At 46.1% G+C, this 18,840-nt stretch overlaps 1 protein-coding gene across 4 annotated transcripts in view; it reads right to left on the reverse strand.

The window, feature by feature from the left end:
• Positions 1-18,840, reverse strand: part of CELF2 (CUGBP Elav-like family member 2) — a 518,375-nt gene that overhangs the window by 146,417 nt on the left and 353,118 nt on the right. For all 4 annotated transcript variants that reach the window (XM_061181641.1, XM_061181639.1, XM_061181642.1 and 1 more), the window contains one exon: positions 16,057-16,253. In XM_061181641.1, coding sequence (XP_061037624.1) covers positions 16,057-16,253 — 197 coding nt within the window. The remainder of the gene's footprint in view (positions 1-16,056; positions 16,254-18,840) is intronic.

Here is an 18,840-nt window from a genome sequence, read left to right on the forward strand (position 1 = left end):
ATGAACAATCGGAATTGGGAAAAGAAAAAATAATACTTCTAGTTAGAGGAAATGGGAAGGACTCAAGGCATGGGAGCCGATATCCAAGGAGTGTTCAGGAAATAATTCAGTACCATTCAACAAACATTATTAAGCACCCACTGGGTATGACACACTTTGCCAAGTGGTAGGCATACAGAGCTGTCAAAGTCAACTCACACTCCAGAGGGGTATGCATTTTGGGGGGAAAAAACACAATTTCAATTACAATTTATAATTAGTAATTGTAAGTACCAAGTATAGAGGCACATCCAGAGTGCTGGAGGAACCCAGGAAGCAGGGCAGTGTAATGGTTAGGAGCATGGACTCTAAAGACAAACTACTTAGGTTTCAATTCCCTGTCTGCCACTTATTTATATGTGTTTGTTTTGTAAGTTTAGGTTTCTTTGCTATAAAATGGGCTCAATAAATAGTACTTGCCTCAAAAGACTGTTGGGAGAATATATGTTAAAACAAGATACTGTATATTAAGCCCTTAGTGTAGGAGCTGGTACATATCAAGTACTCTGCATAAATACTAGTTGTTGTTACTATTATGGTCAATACTACTGAGAACTGATCCTGCTTTTACTGAAAGGCCAGTTTGTTTTGAATGTAGGTTGCACGTACAGGTGCTGCTGGGAGACCATGTTGAACTGTGACGCTCACCTAACCTCTCTGTGCTTCAGTTTTCTCATCTAGAGTAGACTGGGAAGAACAACAGCTTACTACGTGCCGGATGTTGTTCTTAGTGTTCTACCTGTATGATCTCATTGCATCTGTGTAACAGCCCTATTCATCTTGCAGACAAGGAAACTGAGGCATGGAGGCATCGGGTGACACAAAGAAAAAAGGTGTGTGTGGGGGTCAGAACGCAGGCACTTAATGGCCAAGGCCTGTTCTTCACCCCTGCACCTCGCTGTCTTTTGGTTCTACCACCATCCAATTCCACAGTGTTTGACTGCGAGGTGGCATTTTATTTTGCAGGCAAAGAGTACACAACAGCTAAACACTCCATGGCGATCAGCCTAAACCAGGAAAAGCACACTTAATACACACACCTAAGCATCACACCTCACATTCATGTGGAGTTGGACAATTTATAAAACGCTTTCACTTACTTGATCTACTTCTCTTTCCTTCTGGCCCCAAACGACTGAGGACCATAATGGACTAATAAACATAGCCTCATCTAAGAAACACCCAAGCCCTGTGAATTTGGGGGTGTGGACAGAGATGACTTGGGGATGAGTGGGGACAGAGTGGATGTTTCTTGTTTTGGAACAGTGCTGAGAGCTGATGGTGGGCACAGATCTTTCCAACATCTGACAAGCCTTCCTAGCTGAAGGCTTGGTTTTGAGCACGTATCTGGCAGGATGCCATACAAGTCGGACAACTCAGAAGTCCCTCCCCCTATCTGTACACTGCTGTTGTTCTTAACTTTAATTGGTCAGAGAGCTTTGAGGGGAAAAAAGGAAGAATATTATAGACTCTCTCCCCACTACACACATACACACACAGCCCTTGTGCACCCACCCCACCCCTCTGTAGACTCTGAGTACCCCATGGACATGGGCCATGCCTTTTGTGTTTGTATCCCTGGTACACTGCACACTGCCTAGCACATAAGGCTCTCAAAACATGTTCTAGGGATGGATGAAGACCTCTCTCTGCTTCTCAGCAGTAACTCTGTAAAAATGGGTAAGTCATCGTGGGGCCCAAAAGAGGTAAGACTCACTTCACTTACCCAATCCACAGCTAATTTTGATCGCTTAGTCCATGCCAGGCACTGAGCTAGGCACGGGAATTGCAGAGGTACAAAAATATAGTCTGCTAACCAGCAGTTTCAGCGAGTTGCATGAAAGACACTTACGAAAATAAGTGTTAGAAATTCTAAAAGATTTTCAAAGTGTGCCTGGAGCTTTGATTTTTACAAGACAATATTATGTGCCTATTATTATTTGAATGAATGCCACGAAAGAAAATGGGAGACCGAGTTGTCTTTTGAACTCCACATGCAATATTAAGGCTTAGATTCAAGGTCATATGGAACCCACATGGTGTAGGTAAAAGGAGTGGAAGCCTTAGAAAAACAACCCCAAAGCGTGTGTTAGATTTTTAAGACGAGATCAGCAATTTTCCCTGCATCATCAGCTTTGCTCAAAGTATCACTTAATCTTTGTCTCTGGCTCCTCTTCTAGAAAATGGGGGCGATTTTCCTGGGGGGTGCAGAGGAAGTGGCCGGAGGGCAAGGGGAGGATGTGATAGGGCCTTAACGGTTTCCTCACTTTGAAGTGTTCTAAAAATACAGCGTTTTCATCGCAAACACGTGATGGGCTATGTGTCAACACAGAATTTTGTGTTGCTAGGGCCGCCTGACCAACAGTTGTACACGTCCTCGTGCAACTCTTCAGCTGATGCAGCAGGTGAAGAGAAAGCCACGGAGAGGCAGGTCCCCCTCTTATCTGCTGAGCCGTCCTGGCAGGGTAACCTGAAGCTACGTGCAGGCCCTCCGACTACTCCTGAGTCCAGGTTGGATAATCAAACTCTGCCAGTGGCCAGAAACTCTTCCCTGCCTCTTAAGCTGTCACAATTTTATTTGCCTGGGAGTTTAATCTGTGGCGTAAAAGCCTGACATGTCCCACTTCAACACCGTGCTCCTAAGTACAGATTAGAGAACAATTAGGAAGAGAGGAAAACCCAGCAAGCCGATTAAAAAAATGTGTCTTCATTCATTACATTTCCTTAAGTCTTTTTCTACCTTCAAAGAGATGAGAGCAAAGCCTTGGCTCTTGGAAGCCCGGCCTTTTGCAAGCACGTGGGCTGGGTGGAGGGAACCATCCGTTGTCTACCTCCAGAGGGGAACGCGACCCACATTGGACTTGCAAAACAGCTAAGGACTGTCACCATCTGGCAGCTGTGTGGCGGCCTCTGTCACATGAACTGGTGGTCACAATCCAGTTCCCATTAGACAGGTGGTCCCTCCACAAAGAGAGCATCACACTCAGCAGCCTGCCTGGCCAAGAGGAGAGTGGATGGGGCATGGGAATTGCATCTTCCTGTTTTGCTGAACCACGTTGCTTCCTGGGTGGCACAGGGGACAGGGAGGATGGCAGCAGCTCTGAGAGGTGTATTCGTGTTTATGGCTCCGTCGAGCCCCTTACAACACACCTCGACCCATGCCTCAGATGCCGTCTCATTTACCCTACTGGGAAGCAACGTTTTTCCAAACTGGGTTTTGTCTTATGCAGCCACACGGTGGCTGTCTTCTAAGACCAGCCCCAGGACATGCGGACTTCAGTCAGGGGCTGGCAGAGATGACAGTCCCCGCCATACTCTCTCCTCAGCTTTGGTTACAGTGTGAATTAGGGACTATGTCTGGGGCAGAGGATGCTGAGAACGGTCCTCCTCAACCTTCCTGGGACTGACTAGCATTCTCGCCCCAAACGAACAAGTTGTGGCTGATGCTAAAAGAAAGGGCAAGATCAATGGTCCTTTACCCTCCAAAGGTCCCGTCTACCTGGACAACGCATGGACAGGTCAGAGGATTAAAGCAACAAAAGCCCTACTTGCTGTTCTGCCACTCAGGGACTTGATTCTGTCTCAAGAGCGAAACGAAGTTGGTCTGTTTCCTCCCAGCCTAATGGAAGCGCTTCCCCAGCACAGCAGCAGAGTGAATAAATTAAGCAATGCTTTTTCATAACTCATGCAAACAGCTCTGCTCACATCCTCTCTTTAATAACCTGGAATTGTTTTAAAAAAATTCATACACACAAACATCAACCGGCAAAAACCAAACACCCAACTAAACAAACACCAACCAACCTGATGTAGAGAACCTTTAGGCAGCAACACAGAGAGTGAAAAATAAGAGCCTAACATCTTGGATTAGATTGCATGAACTATATAACATGCTAGGAAAACCTGTTCAGCACTGGTACCCATTACTACAATACTTCTCTACTCAACAGAATGTAGGTCCCCCATAAGGGATGCCTTGGGAATATAATTTTTTTAGAGAGAGGTGTTAATGTGCATGAAAGCTCACGTTAGCTAATACACCTATTTCTTCTCAAAGTGGTGACCCTTCTAATAATCACCTTAATGGTAATTAAGGGTCACGTGCAAAATGAGCTACCCTATACAGGCTTCGGAAACAAGTGGTGATTCTTGGTAGTGGGTAGGGGTGGGTTAAGAACTAGCCTCTGTGTGAAAATGATCTTCTTGAGGATGGTTAGTCCAGGATGCCTAGAGATTCCTGCCATGAAAATCAGGCAACTTTATTCCACTTTGGGCCACAAAATGCCCCTCTAATGCCAATCAACCATCTTCAAAACTGAGTGCAGCTGGAAACAAGACAGGCTGCGTAAAAAAGAGTGAAGGCACTGGGATAAATGTTTGAAAATAACTCAAAAGTAACATCCTATTGATGGTAGTTTAGATGCAACATCAAATTTGAACCAATCATACGGAAAGGTCTGAGTGCCAAAGACAAAACCGAACCAAACCTGAAAACCCCCAAACAGAAAGCCTAGTACAATATTAAACACAGTCCAATGTACTGAGCAGTTATGATGTGAGTCCTGCAGTTACTATAGAACGTCCGTGGGAATTGGGGCCAAAGCAAGATAATCAGACATAGAAATATTCTGAAAGAGTCTGCTGTCCTCAAGACCGGGCACGTTAGGATCCAGAATTCTGAGAAGTAACAACTGACACTGCAGAAATACAAACGATCATGAGAGATTACTACAAGCAACTCTATGCCAATAAAATGGACAACCTGGAGGATCCAGAATTCTGAATAACTACATACGTTTGGAATCGATAGGAGACCCTCTAAACTCTGACTGAGTTGCAAGTATTTGTTTTACCGAATTTTACCCTCTTTTGCCAGAGATCATTGGTTTTTACTGACTACCCATCCCCTGTCTCATGCTGTCACGTCCTTCTTTTTCCCCACACAATGCAGGTGTAAATTGTGTATAATATTTTCTAGCAAACTCACTGAGAAAGAAGCATCAGAAGGTTTAAAACAGCCCTTCCTATTAGACACAGGTTTTACAAAATCAAGAGCCCATTACTGTGCTCTGTTCTCATCTTTGTCTTCTCCCACACCTACTATACACTACCTACATGCTTCACTCAGTCCCCACCCTACACCAGGCACTGCACGAGGCGATTTACAGCCAATATTTTAAAAATGATTTATTCCTCAGAAGTCTACCTCACAGGCAATAACACGTACAGTTGAAGAAACGGTGTTCAAAGCAATAAACAAACTTCGAGTTACCACGAAGTTCAAAACATACGTGTGTGTGTGTTGTACACAGGACACATGTACGCACACACCTCCCATGAGGGGTCAGGCTATCAGTCGCTCATTCGTGTCAACTGGATGTATTGAACAGTTCCATCAGGTAGGGGCCAGCTGTGTCTTCAGGACCTGGCACCAAACAGTGTGACACTGAGGGGGTCAGTAAGGACCAGCTGCTGCATGGCCACTGACTCAGTTATGCCAACAGGAAGCTGCAAACTGCGTGCCCCTGGATTTAACAGATAACCCTCAGAAAAGCTGACTGAGTAAAACTTAGGCTAATCTCGTCCTCAACTCCCTATAGGGAGAAGAAAGAAGAAGGAAGACTAAAACTGAAGAGAAAGGGGAAAGGGCAGATTGGGGAGGTGCACTGCTGAAAGGAAAACCCTCAGACTCCCACCATCGCACGACCTTGGAGTCCCCCAAAACTCTCACTTCACTTTTGTTATACGAACGGCACAGGATCCTCTGCTCACGAGGCCTCCTGAGCGTCTGCTCCGAAAGAGACAACACACACGCACACCAAGCGGACACCGACGACCCCAAGCTGGCTGGACGTTTCTAAACGACTTGGGCAGTCCTCCCTCTAATGACATTCAATGCTTTCTCTCCTTGTGGTGCCCAGAACATGGCCTGTTCATCTCTGTGTTCTCAGCACTAAACACAAGGCCTTGCACACAGTAGGTGCCGATGAACATTTATTGCCATGTAACAGGTCCTTTGGTAAACACGTGGCTAGTTTTCTGGGCCACGTCTTTCATCTTTTCTATTCGAGGTTAAATTCCACTTCAAATGGGACCTGGGGCTTTCAAGGTTACCCTAAGGCCCAAATCCCCGTTACAAAAGAGGGAGGCATGAAGCCCCAGGGGAGCGCCAGCCTGAGGGCCACTCCTGGGGGGGGGGGGAGCTGTAAGCAGCTGCCCCCCACCCTCGCCATAACTTCCATCCTTTTCTCTAAGTTCACCACCTCTTCTGTGTAAAAGTTTGGCTCCAACTCTACACTTGGCCTGCCGTGCCAACATTTTAAGTCTAAGCCCCAGAATCCTGGGGTTTAGCATTAATTGAAAGAGCTTATCTATATATAGCCTCACTCTGCACTTTAGCATCTTCCAAGCTTCAATCATATTCTCTTCTAACTTTCTTTTTTTCTTTTGGAGAGCACAATCTCTCTTTTTATGTTTGGCTCCAGCCTTTCTCTCTTTTCATTCTTGTGACTCCACGCTCTCAGGTCTTTTAAGTTAACCTCCAGGACCTTTCCAGATGGGCGCACCTTCCAGGACCTTTATGATTCGTGCTGCTTTGCCTCTGGAAGGCGTCCATCTTCTTGATGGAACTTCAATAACATTTCCTAACATGAGGCACTGTGGCCTATATAGGAGCAAAAAAGTTCTCTGTGAAAAGTGGTGAATTACCTGTTCCTTAACACTTGGTGTCTGGCACCTTTGTTTGGAACGTTTAGCATTTGGGGGCCATTTTTTGACCATTAACTTGTCAGAAGCCTTGCTTCTTACACCCCCCCTCCCCCTCCCCATCATCAGGTCTCTCTCTACGTCTGTGATGTGGTTTCCATTAAACTAAAGGGAGTTTGGGGGCATTTTTTTTTTTTTTCCACCTAAAACTGAAAAGAAGGCAACAAGACCTGGCTGGCAAGAGACCATGAAACAGCACAGAGGATGCTGAAGACAATTTTGAAGAGACAGGTCTCTATCCACATGTAGGTTGTGAACTTGTCCTACAAACGTCTAACACACCCCAAAATGTTTTATGACGATCAGATTCTGGGTCACTTCAAGAGGGTGATGGGTGGATATTCTCTTTCACTCTCTTGATTCACGTCTCTAATTCCAATTTATGATCCTCTAATAGAAAGGGGGAAATTATATTCCTTTATTCTTCCAACTGATCACTGCCCGAAGTATATTTCTCCAGTTGGGTTTCTCTAACCTGAATTAATGGCAGGACGTGGATACTATATCGGGGACATCGTTCACAGTCATCTACATACAGAGTGAAAAAATATTGATCCTAATATCAGTTTCTGTGGCTTTTAAATTGCCATCCCGATTCTCCTGGACCCATTAGTTTTTACCATTATAACCTGCCCCTGTTCAGCCAAATAACTCCTTTTTCCATTAATAGCAAACCTGCTTTTTTGCTTGCTACCTACGTGTCTGTCTATGTGACTCAGTGAAAAGGGAGCTTGTGAAATCCACACGATCATAATCCATCATTCCACACAGGCCTTTTTTCCCCGTGGTCCTTTTTCCATCACACGTACTTAGGTCCTAAGGGAGGGAGAGCTGTTCCAATAAGAGGTCTGGGCTAGCCAATATCAGACAGGAAAACATGAGCATGGACTGTTTCAGGACCAGTGAAATTGGACAAGGAAGAAAAATCTCATGCCTAAATCTCGGTAGCATTTGGGGCCATAGGTCCAAGGTGAAAATTCAGTCTTTTAAGAATCTACGAACACAAGATTAAAAAAAAGGGAGCTAATTGTGCTAACCGCATGGCACATTTTACCATGGTTGGAATTATTAAAGATAATGTATTATCTATGAAGCTAATGGTTCATAAGGTATGTAATGATTTTATTTATATTTTTAATGTTAGCATTTCTGAACACTTCTAAAATATAACATAACTATAATTGATTGTAAATTTTAATTAGAAGCCAAGATCGAAGAAGGAAGAAAGTCACCCTTTCAATCCGATGGCCCGACTATCTGGTGTCCTTGGAGCGAAAGTGAGAAGAGAGTCACGCTAAGGCCACTCCCAGGCAATGCATACGTACTGCAGAGTAACCAGTAGCAGCATTACCCCAGAGGGAGCACTTCTCTTTCTGGCTAGGAAACTGGACTTCTCAGTTCCAAAGACATTTCATAATGACCCCACAGTATGGTGACGCAGAGTGGTACAACTGCGTAACAGATGGTGGAGCATCTCTAATGTGGAGAAATCTCCTTGGGTGCAAATAAAAAGGCAAGTAAGACCTCCAGGCAGGCAAACTATCAATGCGTCCGTGGGAAATGTGAGTTGTGATATCACCTAGACTTGGCTTTTTCAGTCAACCTCTAATATGTGTTGGAGGGATTAAAACAGACAGCAGGCATGAAACCCTGGATTTACTGCTCATGGCAAGTTTCTACCCCAAAAGCCCATTCTCCTTTTGTCCAGAGCCTGTTTTCTTTATTCTTTTGCCACTTTAATTCCAGAAATGCAAATCTACTGGGGACAAGATGACTGGGGACCAGCTGACGTCCCAGACAGAGGAGAAGGAAACAAAATGGGTAGAAGCAACCTTAGGTTAATTTCATTTCTTCTTTGATACTGGCTTGCTCTGTGTGTCCTCTGGATCGCTCTCCTGCCCTTTCTTCCTCTTTTTTCCCTCCAGAGATGTAAGGATCAAAATGTACCCAGGACAGATACTACCTGCCAGGGTAGATGCCGCCCTTTAAGTAAGAGAAATTCAGGCTGAGCTAGACAAGCACAGCCCAATCTCTCAGCACAGAGTATGGGGTGTTTAAAGGGATTCCTTCTCACTATAACTTAATCAAGGCTCACTTGACATTTCTCTCTCATTCATCTCAGTCAGTTCCATGGGTGTGGCCTGCGTAAGCCAAAATAATTTAAAACTCCATTTCAAAAACTTGAACTGTTAATTTTTAAAAATATAACCCTATGCCATAACTGATGAATCCACCTCTCCCAAGAGTGTGACAAGGATCCCTGCTTGCATGAGTATAAAGCTTCTGACTGCATTTTAGGTTTATCCTGTAGGATCTCAGTCAGCCAACAATGAAAGGATAAAAGGATGTCACAATACGTTACATAGCGGTTTCTGTTAACATAAAATTAATTCAGGGGCTTCCCTGGTGGTGCAGTGGTTGGGAGTCTGCCTGCCGGTGCGGAGGACATGGGTTTGAGCCCTGGTCTGGGAAGAACCCACATGCCGTGGAGCAACTAAGCCCGTGTGCCACCAACTGCTGAGCCTGTGCTCTGGAGCCCGCGAGCCACAACTACTGAAGCCCACACGCCTGGAGCCCGTGTTCTGCAACAAGAGAAGCCACCACAATGAGAAGCCCTCGCAAAGCACTGAAGAGTGGCCCCCGCTCGCCGCAACTAGAGGAAGCCCGCATGCAGCAATGAAGACCCAATGCAGCCAAAAATAAATAAATAAAATAAAAATTAAAAAAAATAAAAAAATAAAAAAAAATTAATTCAGGGTGAAAGCATCCTTCCTGTGGGCCCCTGAGGCAGCACGAACATATCTCGGGCTGTCCCAGACAATCTAGGGCAGCCACCCTAGTTTGCAAGAAATTTAGGGCACAAATCCTATCCCTGACTTGTGTGCATTAAAAATGTAAAATTGGTTCATCTTCCTGCGTTCCGAATTCTTTCTCAATTACTGATTTCAAGAGGACAGCGCTTAAATAAACTGGCTCCAAGTACATTTCTACTACTCAAGGGAAGAAAGCAAAAGCAAGAAACACAAAAATGAGCCTCTCTCCACTCCCACCCCAGCCCCCCACCCCCACCCCCAATATTCTTCCTTGAATAAAAAGGTCGAAGGTGCTCTTTACAAGCCTTTCACATTATTAAGAATCATCAAGGTTGTAAGATTATCAGCTCTCCCCGGACTCTACCAGCAGCATCCACCTTTGTCCTTTCACTGAACATGTACAACAGTTCGGAGGTAGGTATTATCAATACTGCAAAGACACAGAGATCGAGGCTGGTTCTCCAGACCGAAACACCAGTTATCGGTCCCCCAACTCCAGGGCCTGCTCTCATGCTGCCAGAGCCCAGAGGGCTGTCCTGTCAGATTCTGAGATAAGGACAATTAGCTTTGGTGCTTTTCGCCCTTCTTTTCCTCCTCTTCGCCTCCCCTGTTCGTCCCCTGGCCATGCCATCTCATCTCATCCTCCAGGACAACTTTGCCATCGTGCTGAACTGGGAAGAGAGGAGGTTGAACTTAGCTTTTTGTGAATGAATTCCTGAAGACTGAAGTAAGGGCACTGAGAAGGAAAGAAGCGACTCATATTCTGTCATCACCTAAGATTGCTGCAGGGAGGAGGGGAGAAGGATGAAATCACCCAAGGCAAACCGCTGTCTAGGGCTGTCCCTGGCGTCACCCCAACTGTAGGCTGCCCAACCAGGAGATGAAAGGGCAAAAGCTGCTCTTTTGAAACTTAAAGGTAATCACCCTTCCCCGAGGAGCTGTGAATGTGATTTTTGTTCCACCCACTCTGGACTCGAGGCGCTGGAAGGGCTGCAGCTGCACGGCGGTTATGCCACAGCCCCCAAGCACATTTCAAGAAAAAAGGAAGTTCTGTTCTTCAGGCCTGTGGCACGGAGCGCTAGTCGACACAAGCCACTTCCCCTTCCTAGTTCTCTTTCGGCTGAGAAGTCACCAAAGAGAGACAGTAAAAATGTGATGGGCGAGGCACTGGTTAGGGTCGAGGGTCTGCTTCTACCTCCCATCTCAAATATCAAATGACTATTCCGGTCACTCAGCAAGGCTCCGCAGAGTTCCTTCCAGTAAAATCAGAATAATAATACCTAAGCGTTCAAACTTAGAAAAGTATAACTAGCGTTCATGAGAGGGTAGGTTTTTTCAGGGTGCTGGGATCCTGAGGTATAATTTTGATTAAAATGGAAACCTCAAGAGTGATGATCCAAGGCACACGATTTATCTACTGCCTAGAGGTTTTGAGTTTGGTGTCACTGGACCCCATCCCCGTACCCGCCACCCCTTCCACTGTACCTCGTTCACCACCTCCAGCCTCCAACTCTTCCTTCTCCAAAAGACCAGAGCTACCCTCTGTCTTTACCAGCTTCAGTGAACATTCTGACACACTGAATACCCTTCCTGACCTTCAGCCACATCTCTCTTGCTCATCTCCAGCCCGACATTCCCTGCTCACTCGCTGACGGACAGAGAACCACAACCACCAGGGCCCGCTGTAAATCGACACAACCTAGGGGTAACTGCATCTTCCTATTCAATAATCCCCTTGTTCTCTCCCTTATTGGATTTTCCAAAACAGTCATTTTACACCATATTTCTTACGTCTTTGATTTCACCCAGACTTCTCAGAAACATACGGCCTCCTGAGAAGTCCAAGGGCATCTGTGACCGAGTGTCTACCTCCCTCATTAGACCGAGACTTACTCTGGTGTTACTTCCTGCTAAAGGCCTCACTGTCTCGAATGAAGCATCTTTCCACCCGCTGACATGTGCTCTCCAGCCACTCCTTTCTTCCCTGCAAGGATCCTGATCCTCACCTTCCTTGCACTTGCACTATCTTTTTTTGCTCCATCTTCTTACCTTTGGCTCAAAAAAAAAAAAAAGCGCTGCATCTAAGATCTCTTTCCTTTCACGCTCTGACTTCCCAGAGAGGGCAGTATCCACTCACAGCCCCGCACAGAAACCTACACCATCCCTCTCCCGACCTTCCCCATCCTTCTGAAATGCTCCCAGCTCCTCCAATCACCAAATCTGATGGCTTTCCTTGGCCTGCATCCTGCTTGACTCTTCTGAGGCACCTCAGACTCAGAGCGATCAAAACTGAACTGACCACCCCTCTCCCTGTCCACCCCCACCTGCTGACTGCTTCCCCAGTCCTCCCAGTTAGGCCAAAAGCTCCCAGTTGTCACTGCCCCAATGGAGTTATTAACTCCCCTTCCTCTCACCATGGTCATGTCTGTGTCACTTGGTTCCTCCCTCTCCGTTGCCATGACAGCATCCTGTCCAGGCTCCATAGATTCCCTGACATGTGACACCAGGCTCCTGGCCACCTTCCCTGTTGCTGAAATACCTTCAGAGACCCTCTGCTGTCTAAGAAATAAAACTTGAATATTTTAGCCTGAGAAGTTAAGTCTTCTAGGAACCGGCCCCAGTCTTTATTTCTAAGCCTCCTCATCGTCCCCACTTCCTTCATTTCCTATATTTCACATTTCCTCTGAACTCTGGGAGAACTCATAGTTCCCAGAACCCACCCTGCATGTTCTCACCTCCACGCCAGAAACAGGCCAGTGTGTCTACTTGTCTTTACTTACTGAAATCCTATTATTTTTTTTTTCTCAAGACTTGGTAAAGATGCCATTTTTTTCCTATCTCCGTAGTTGCAAGTTATTCATTCCTCCCTTTAACCTCCAGAGTTCAAATGTGCTCATCTCTTTCTTGCTTACTCTTATCTCATGTTCTTTTATATTATAGTTACCTGTGTATATATTTACCTCATTGTCCCTATTAGATTTCAAGTTCTTGGGGGCAGTGATAATAATGATAACTGTAATCACCACCACCACCATAGCGAGCTCCTACCACAGTCAGTTCTGTGCAAAGCACGTGATTTCACCATCTCAGCAGCCCTATGAGGACTGTCTCCATTTTCAGGGGAGATTATGTGCCCAAGGCCAACATGTAGCAAGTGGTACAGCTAGAAATTGAATCAAGCCTTGCTGACTTCAAAAGCCATGCTCTTAACTACTATATATTCCTATCTAGACTTGACCAATAACCACTAAATAAAACACGCTTTCCCTAGGTCCTCGGAGGTGGGATGGTTTACTGAGCCAGGTTCCCCAGAGCTGCTGAGGCTGCTTGATCAACACATGTATTTATGTGAGAGAAGAAACAGATAGCTTAAACTCTAACTCTTAAAGGATACTTTCAAAAACAGAACAAAGTTTTTATGCCTCAAGATTAAACAGAACATCAAATGCAAAGTGACAGGAAAAACCTAATTCACCTGGATTAGGTAATAGCCTGATTTTGTCTCTTTCCTTGGAACCACTGATGTCAGTAAGGCAACGAATCAAGGCCATCCTAAAAGCCTTAGATAATTTAAACCATGTTTAGAGAGAGCCTCCAAATTTCTAATTTCTGAGGCTCTGACATCAGCCCTGGGAAAACAGGATAATTTTACTCTGTTGATAGTCAGAACCAACGTAAACGTGGGGTCGTATCTTATCTACGAACAGGCAAATAATGTATGGCACACACAGGTCTCAGTGTAAAGAAAAGTGGTGGTGTTTGATCTCTACACGTAAGCGGCTAAGGGCTGTAATCCTCCGAGAGGAATGTCATTATACAGCTCAAATCCCATCACAACAAACACTGTTACAACAGAGATGTCTGTATAACAAAAGCCCTTTCAAGCTTTGGCTGACAGCCCATGTACTTCAAGCAATATTTGATGTGAGACTTGGAGTTCACAGTAATGGGAATTGACCTATATTTCCAAAGGTAAGATTTGAATGATTTCATCTGTAACTTCCATCCCATGATACCGTGAGTTGGAGTGATGGACAATCTTGACCCAGGGGTATAAAAACTAAGGACAAAGACAGAAGCAAAATCAACCCTGTTCTTGAAGGGTGAAATTCCTTCCTTTCACTTGGGGAACTCTTAGGGAAAGGAAAAGGCCTCTGACCCAACCCTGAAATAAAGCAGACCAAGGCAGGTTTTGGCCTCATCTCCCTGAGAGGCGAGATGGAGTAGCCCATGACGACAGATGAACCGGGCTCAAATTTCTACTCTGCCGCTTACTAGCTGGTGAACTGGGCTATATCTCTTAACTTTTTGTGATCCTCAGTTTTCTCATCTGCAAAACGATACTAATACCATCTACTTTCAGAATTCCAGTAAGAATTAAATGAGATAACTATGCAATGCTCCTAACCTAGAGCCTGGTACGCAGCATGGGCTCAAAAAAAGTAAATTCCCTCACAAGGCTTCCCTTTCCCTCCAAGACTCTGAGCTGATGCAAACTGTTTAAATGAAGTTCGTTATAAGACCTAGTGAACGGAGTTAAAATACAGAGTCACAAATATGGCCTGGTAAAGATACTGATCAGAGGAACATCGGAGAAAAGAGAGCAAATGGTAGAAGAACTAGGCCAGGCGTAAGCATTTACTTGACTCAGAGAAAGGTCTTTTTGGCTAAAGTAGGACACGTGTAATCAAAAGCTAAAATGCACGTAACAAGGCATCGTAACAATAAATGAGCTTCGATCATTATGTCAGAAGTCATTTTGAAAAATGCTGAATAAACTGGAATTTGCAGGCACGTTTTCCTAGTCAAGGATGAACTGTGGTTACTGCTCTCAAGCACTGGTTTACTGCCTCTGGCCTAGTTTTCTGTGGGTGCCATTCTAGATGGTGGGAAGGCCCTTCTTTGCTAAGTCCTGAGCTTCAGCCCATTCATTATACTGCCTTTGGATACTGTGAAAGTATTAAAACCAATTCTAGTCTTCTCCATTTGGGAAACACGTAGGTAAATAGCTAAGGAACATGATCAATAAAGAGTCCCAGCATTGCCCTAATTTGTGATGTTTTTAATCCTCTTGATTTTTAGGTATCTAATTTTCCATTTTTCAAATTGTGGGACAGTCAAGTATGTGATGACAAAATTCTTATATATATTCTTTTGAAAACACTCTTGGTGTTACATGATAGGTTTTGAGGTAGAAAAGGAGAGTCCTATAAACATAGGCATTATCTGTTCACCTTTATAAGACAGATATGATCTAGGGGTTTTAAAATTTCTTAAAAGGTTCCAAAAAGTCCTATCAGAGCTCAGTAACTACAGGGAACAAGAAAGGGACCAACGTTTCTCAGAGTCAGAGAACATCAGAGTTTTAACAATGACTGAGTCCTAGCCCTTCACCGTGACAGTAAAGAAGAGGCTCAGAGAGTAGTATGGGCTGATGTTCAGATGCTCAAGTGTGTGTACAAGCCAAACAGTGAGCTTGCAGGAGCTCTTGTGAGAGGCAACAGAGAAATAAAATAACAGGCCAGACAGAAATACCAAGGGTCAGAGAAACAGCAACTGTGAGACCCACAAAGAGATAGAGGAGCCCTGGGTACGAAAACCAAGAGATCAAGACCAGAGAAAGAACAAAATTACTAAAGCGAGGTTAAAACATGGACAGAGACCAAATGGTAGAGGCAGAGGAGATATCTTAACTGAAGTCTACAAAGGGCGTACAAAGGGTGACTCCAATACCCAGAAGCTTCAACCTGGACAGAGGTTTCCGGCCTCTATTTTGATAACTGTACCCACCCCACCCCCCCACCCCCCAGAATCACTCTCATCTTAAAATGGAGGCAGTCACAGCCACCAGATTGTACACGTGAATCTTACCACTGCTAAGGGCGTAAACCAGAAGCATTTTTGAAGGTGTGCTAACTATTTCAGGCCACTAGGGTGCTACTTCCCGCCCCCAAAGGCACACTTCACTTAATGATCTCCATTCAGACCCCAAGAATTAATGTCCCTGCTAAAAGTGTACCCTTTATTACACCAGTGATTATCACTGTTTATAAGGTACTTCAAGATCCCCACAGCCTACGGAAAAGTGAAATGCAGCTGTAATTACATGGGCAGTAACAGAAAGGTAGGGGTAGAAAGAGCTCTGTTCCTCAGAGAGGCAAGCCACTGCCTAGAAAGTGACCTCAGGGAGGAATCACGCGCCTGGACGGAGGCGCGGCCGCGCCGCCCCCGCTCGGCTTCTCCCTCCCCGCATCCCAGGCCGTCTGGTCCACCTGTCCGGGAAGCAGGCGGGCGGGGGTCGCGGGGAGGAGCCCGGGTGGCCGCGGGGCACTGGGGTAGCGGGCGGCTCTCCCTCGCCCTCCTCCCTCCCGCGATTCCCGGGACGCCCAGGCGCCCTGCGCGCCCCTGCCCGCGCGCGCGCGCGCCCCACTATCTGTACCTTTACTCTGGGGAGGGTTCTGACTCCGGTCCCGGAGGACGTTGATCTGGTAGACAGCTCCGTAAGGCTCAAAAAGTTCTTTCAGCTCCTTTTCCGACCAGGACCGGGGGATCTGTCCGACAAACATCTTAATGGCATCTGGGTCTGGTTGGTCTGAGTGATCCAAAGCGCCGTTCATCTTGTTGGCTGTGCCGTTACTGTCAAAAAGGGAAGCGGGAGCCAGAGTTAGGGCTGCAGGGTGAGGGACAGGAAGACAGAAAATCGGGGGTGGGGGTGGGGGCGGGGAGGCGGAAGGAGGAGGAAGAGGAGCACGGGGCAAAGTGCCTAATGAGTCGTGGAAACGTGATGAACTAAAACAAAGCACAGGCACCATTAGGTTGCTCCTCAGCGGCAGCGGCGAGAGCTCTCACTGCAGGCTGCTTGTTCAGTATCGCCGCCCGACCCCGGGCGGCGCCCTGCCGGCTGTCACCCGGGGCGTGGACATCTTGAAACCCGGCTCGGGAGGCAGCTGCAAGTTAAGAGCAGGTCTCGCTTGGCTAGGCTGCCATCAAGCATCCACAGCGTTATCAGCCCCACACTGGCTCTCCCGTGGAAAGAAAGGCGGGGCTGGATTTCTGCTGGCTTTCCCACCCTTCCACCCCTTTTGGGAGGTTTTTGGAAGAGAGGAGAGAGGTGGTAATAATAAAGTCACATGAAAAGAAAATGAAACACTCGGCAGTCCGTCAGATGACTAATGCAAGATGCTGGTGATGAATTTGCAGAGCGCGCGAGGCATCCATGTGTGCATCAAATTAGTACGTTGTTGCTGCTCAGAAGGGAAAGTGCTCCAGCAATGCGGCTGGGTGCAGCCGATTGGCTGCCCACGCTGGAGAAAAGGGCCCGGGCGGGGAGGGGGCTCCCATTTAAAAAGCACGTTGTTTATGGGACCCGGGCACAAAGGGTTTAATTCAGAGAGGCAAAGGCGATCTCAGAATTGCCTGCTTTGTGCCGGGAGGAAAAAAAAAAAAAAAAAGCAGTCCCAGAAAGTTGAGTTCCCGCTAAAGGACACTGAATACTTCAAATCTTTCACACTCCGTAAATTGCTCTCCGTATATCTGACATCCAGATGTTGCACTTGAGTTCTAAACAACCACACGTTTGGGAGAGAAAAGAGGAACCACACGTTTGGGAGAGAAAAGTCTGCCTTTTCTTCTCCTAGCTTCAGTAAATATTTGGGGCCGATACAAAGAGCAAGACCATAAGCTTTTACATATCAATCCTCCTTAACGCTGTTTCCCGAAACCCTTATTTGAAAGAGACAATGCTTGTTTAGAACGTGCAATTCCAGTCACCATCATGTAAAAGGATGACGAAAGTGTTTATGTTTTACTTGGATTCCGCCCCCCCCCCACCCCATTTGAGCTGCAGTACATAGTAAAGCAAAACCACATACCCTCTGTCTCCCCCGCGTACCCTGCCGACTAATGCACCCTAAACCCACCTACTCTGCCCGGCGAAAGGCTGAATGCCCTAAGCAGCATTCATCTGCAGTACTGTGCTCTTGATTCCCAGCCTGTGAAAATACAGTAAAATGCACTTAAACGCGGCAGACGTAGAACCTACACAGCCTTGTCCACGACTGTCCCTCAACCCCCAGCCTTCAGCCCAGAAGGCAGAAAGAAAGGGCCCCACGGACTAAAACTTCACTGCAAATGGTCACTTCACTGTAGCATCAGGGTAACAGCAAGAAGGTTTTCAAAGATCTTAGGTAGGCTTCCTTATTTCAATCAAAACCCATCAGAGCACCTTAAATTTGCTGTGAAACTAGGCTAGTCCTGAGCCCTTGGTGGGGGCGGAAAGACACTGATGGCTAACAAACAAACAAACAATAAAACCTATGGAAAGGAGAAATCCTGAATTCAATTTAATCCCGAGAGGAAAATGATGGCAAACACTCTTCACTAGGTCCTGGCTTCAATTTCTACTTCTTATCCCCCAATTTACCACTCTGTTTTTTTTATCCTTGAGATAAACAATCAGACTAACTTGAAGCACTTTCAGAGCTTTCTCGAATCAACCTTATTGTTATAAAAAATGTTCTGCCGAATACAATGTTGAGCATAAAATCTTCCTTCAACAACGTAGGTGTAACGCAATGCCTGCTTAGATGAGAGTGCGAGCATTTATCTTGTTCCTGTGCACCTCTACTGCTTTTCAAATCGCCCTCTGGGAATTCAATAAACACTTTAACCCCGTGGAGCCGGCTCGGGCAGGGTGGAGGTGGCAAAGGCCCACGCGGAACAGAATGTAGCATTCACAGCTCGCTGACAGTGTGGCAAGACTTATTTCTGGGACAGGAAGGGCTTGTGGTTACCGCTGTTGACAAGCAGCTAGAATGAAAAGAGGAAGGCGTTGCCACAGGTCCCAGCTAACAGAGAACGGAAGTTCAAAAAATGGGGCTCCTGCATCTCGTCTGCACAAAGCACGGTTAATACAACAGAGGGGTCAGGCAGCAGCACAATGGTCCGAATATCTAGAGCAAGCATTCATGGGTCTCCAAATGAGGGGCCATTTTTACTTTCTCAAAAAATACACACTCACCGAGGTGCATAAAGGAAGTTACGCTGCAAAGAGGGTTTATGCTCTTTGGTCCTTATGTTGGTGAGTATGTGTTTATAATCCCTGCCCCCCCCGCCCCCCCCAGCCATCCTTCACAGGTGCCTTTAGATCTCTTGTACCCTGAGGCAGAGCAGTGTTGGGGCTGAGGGTCTGAATCCTGGCACTACCACTTCCTAACTGTGCCGC

This window comes from Eubalaena glacialis, chromosome 2 (genome assembly GCF_028564815.1).
Source record: "Eubalaena glacialis isolate mEubGla1 chromosome 2, mEubGla1.1.hap2.+ XY, whole genome shotgun sequence".
NCBI lineage: Eukaryota > Metazoa > Chordata > Mammalia > Artiodactyla > Balaenidae > Eubalaena > Eubalaena glacialis.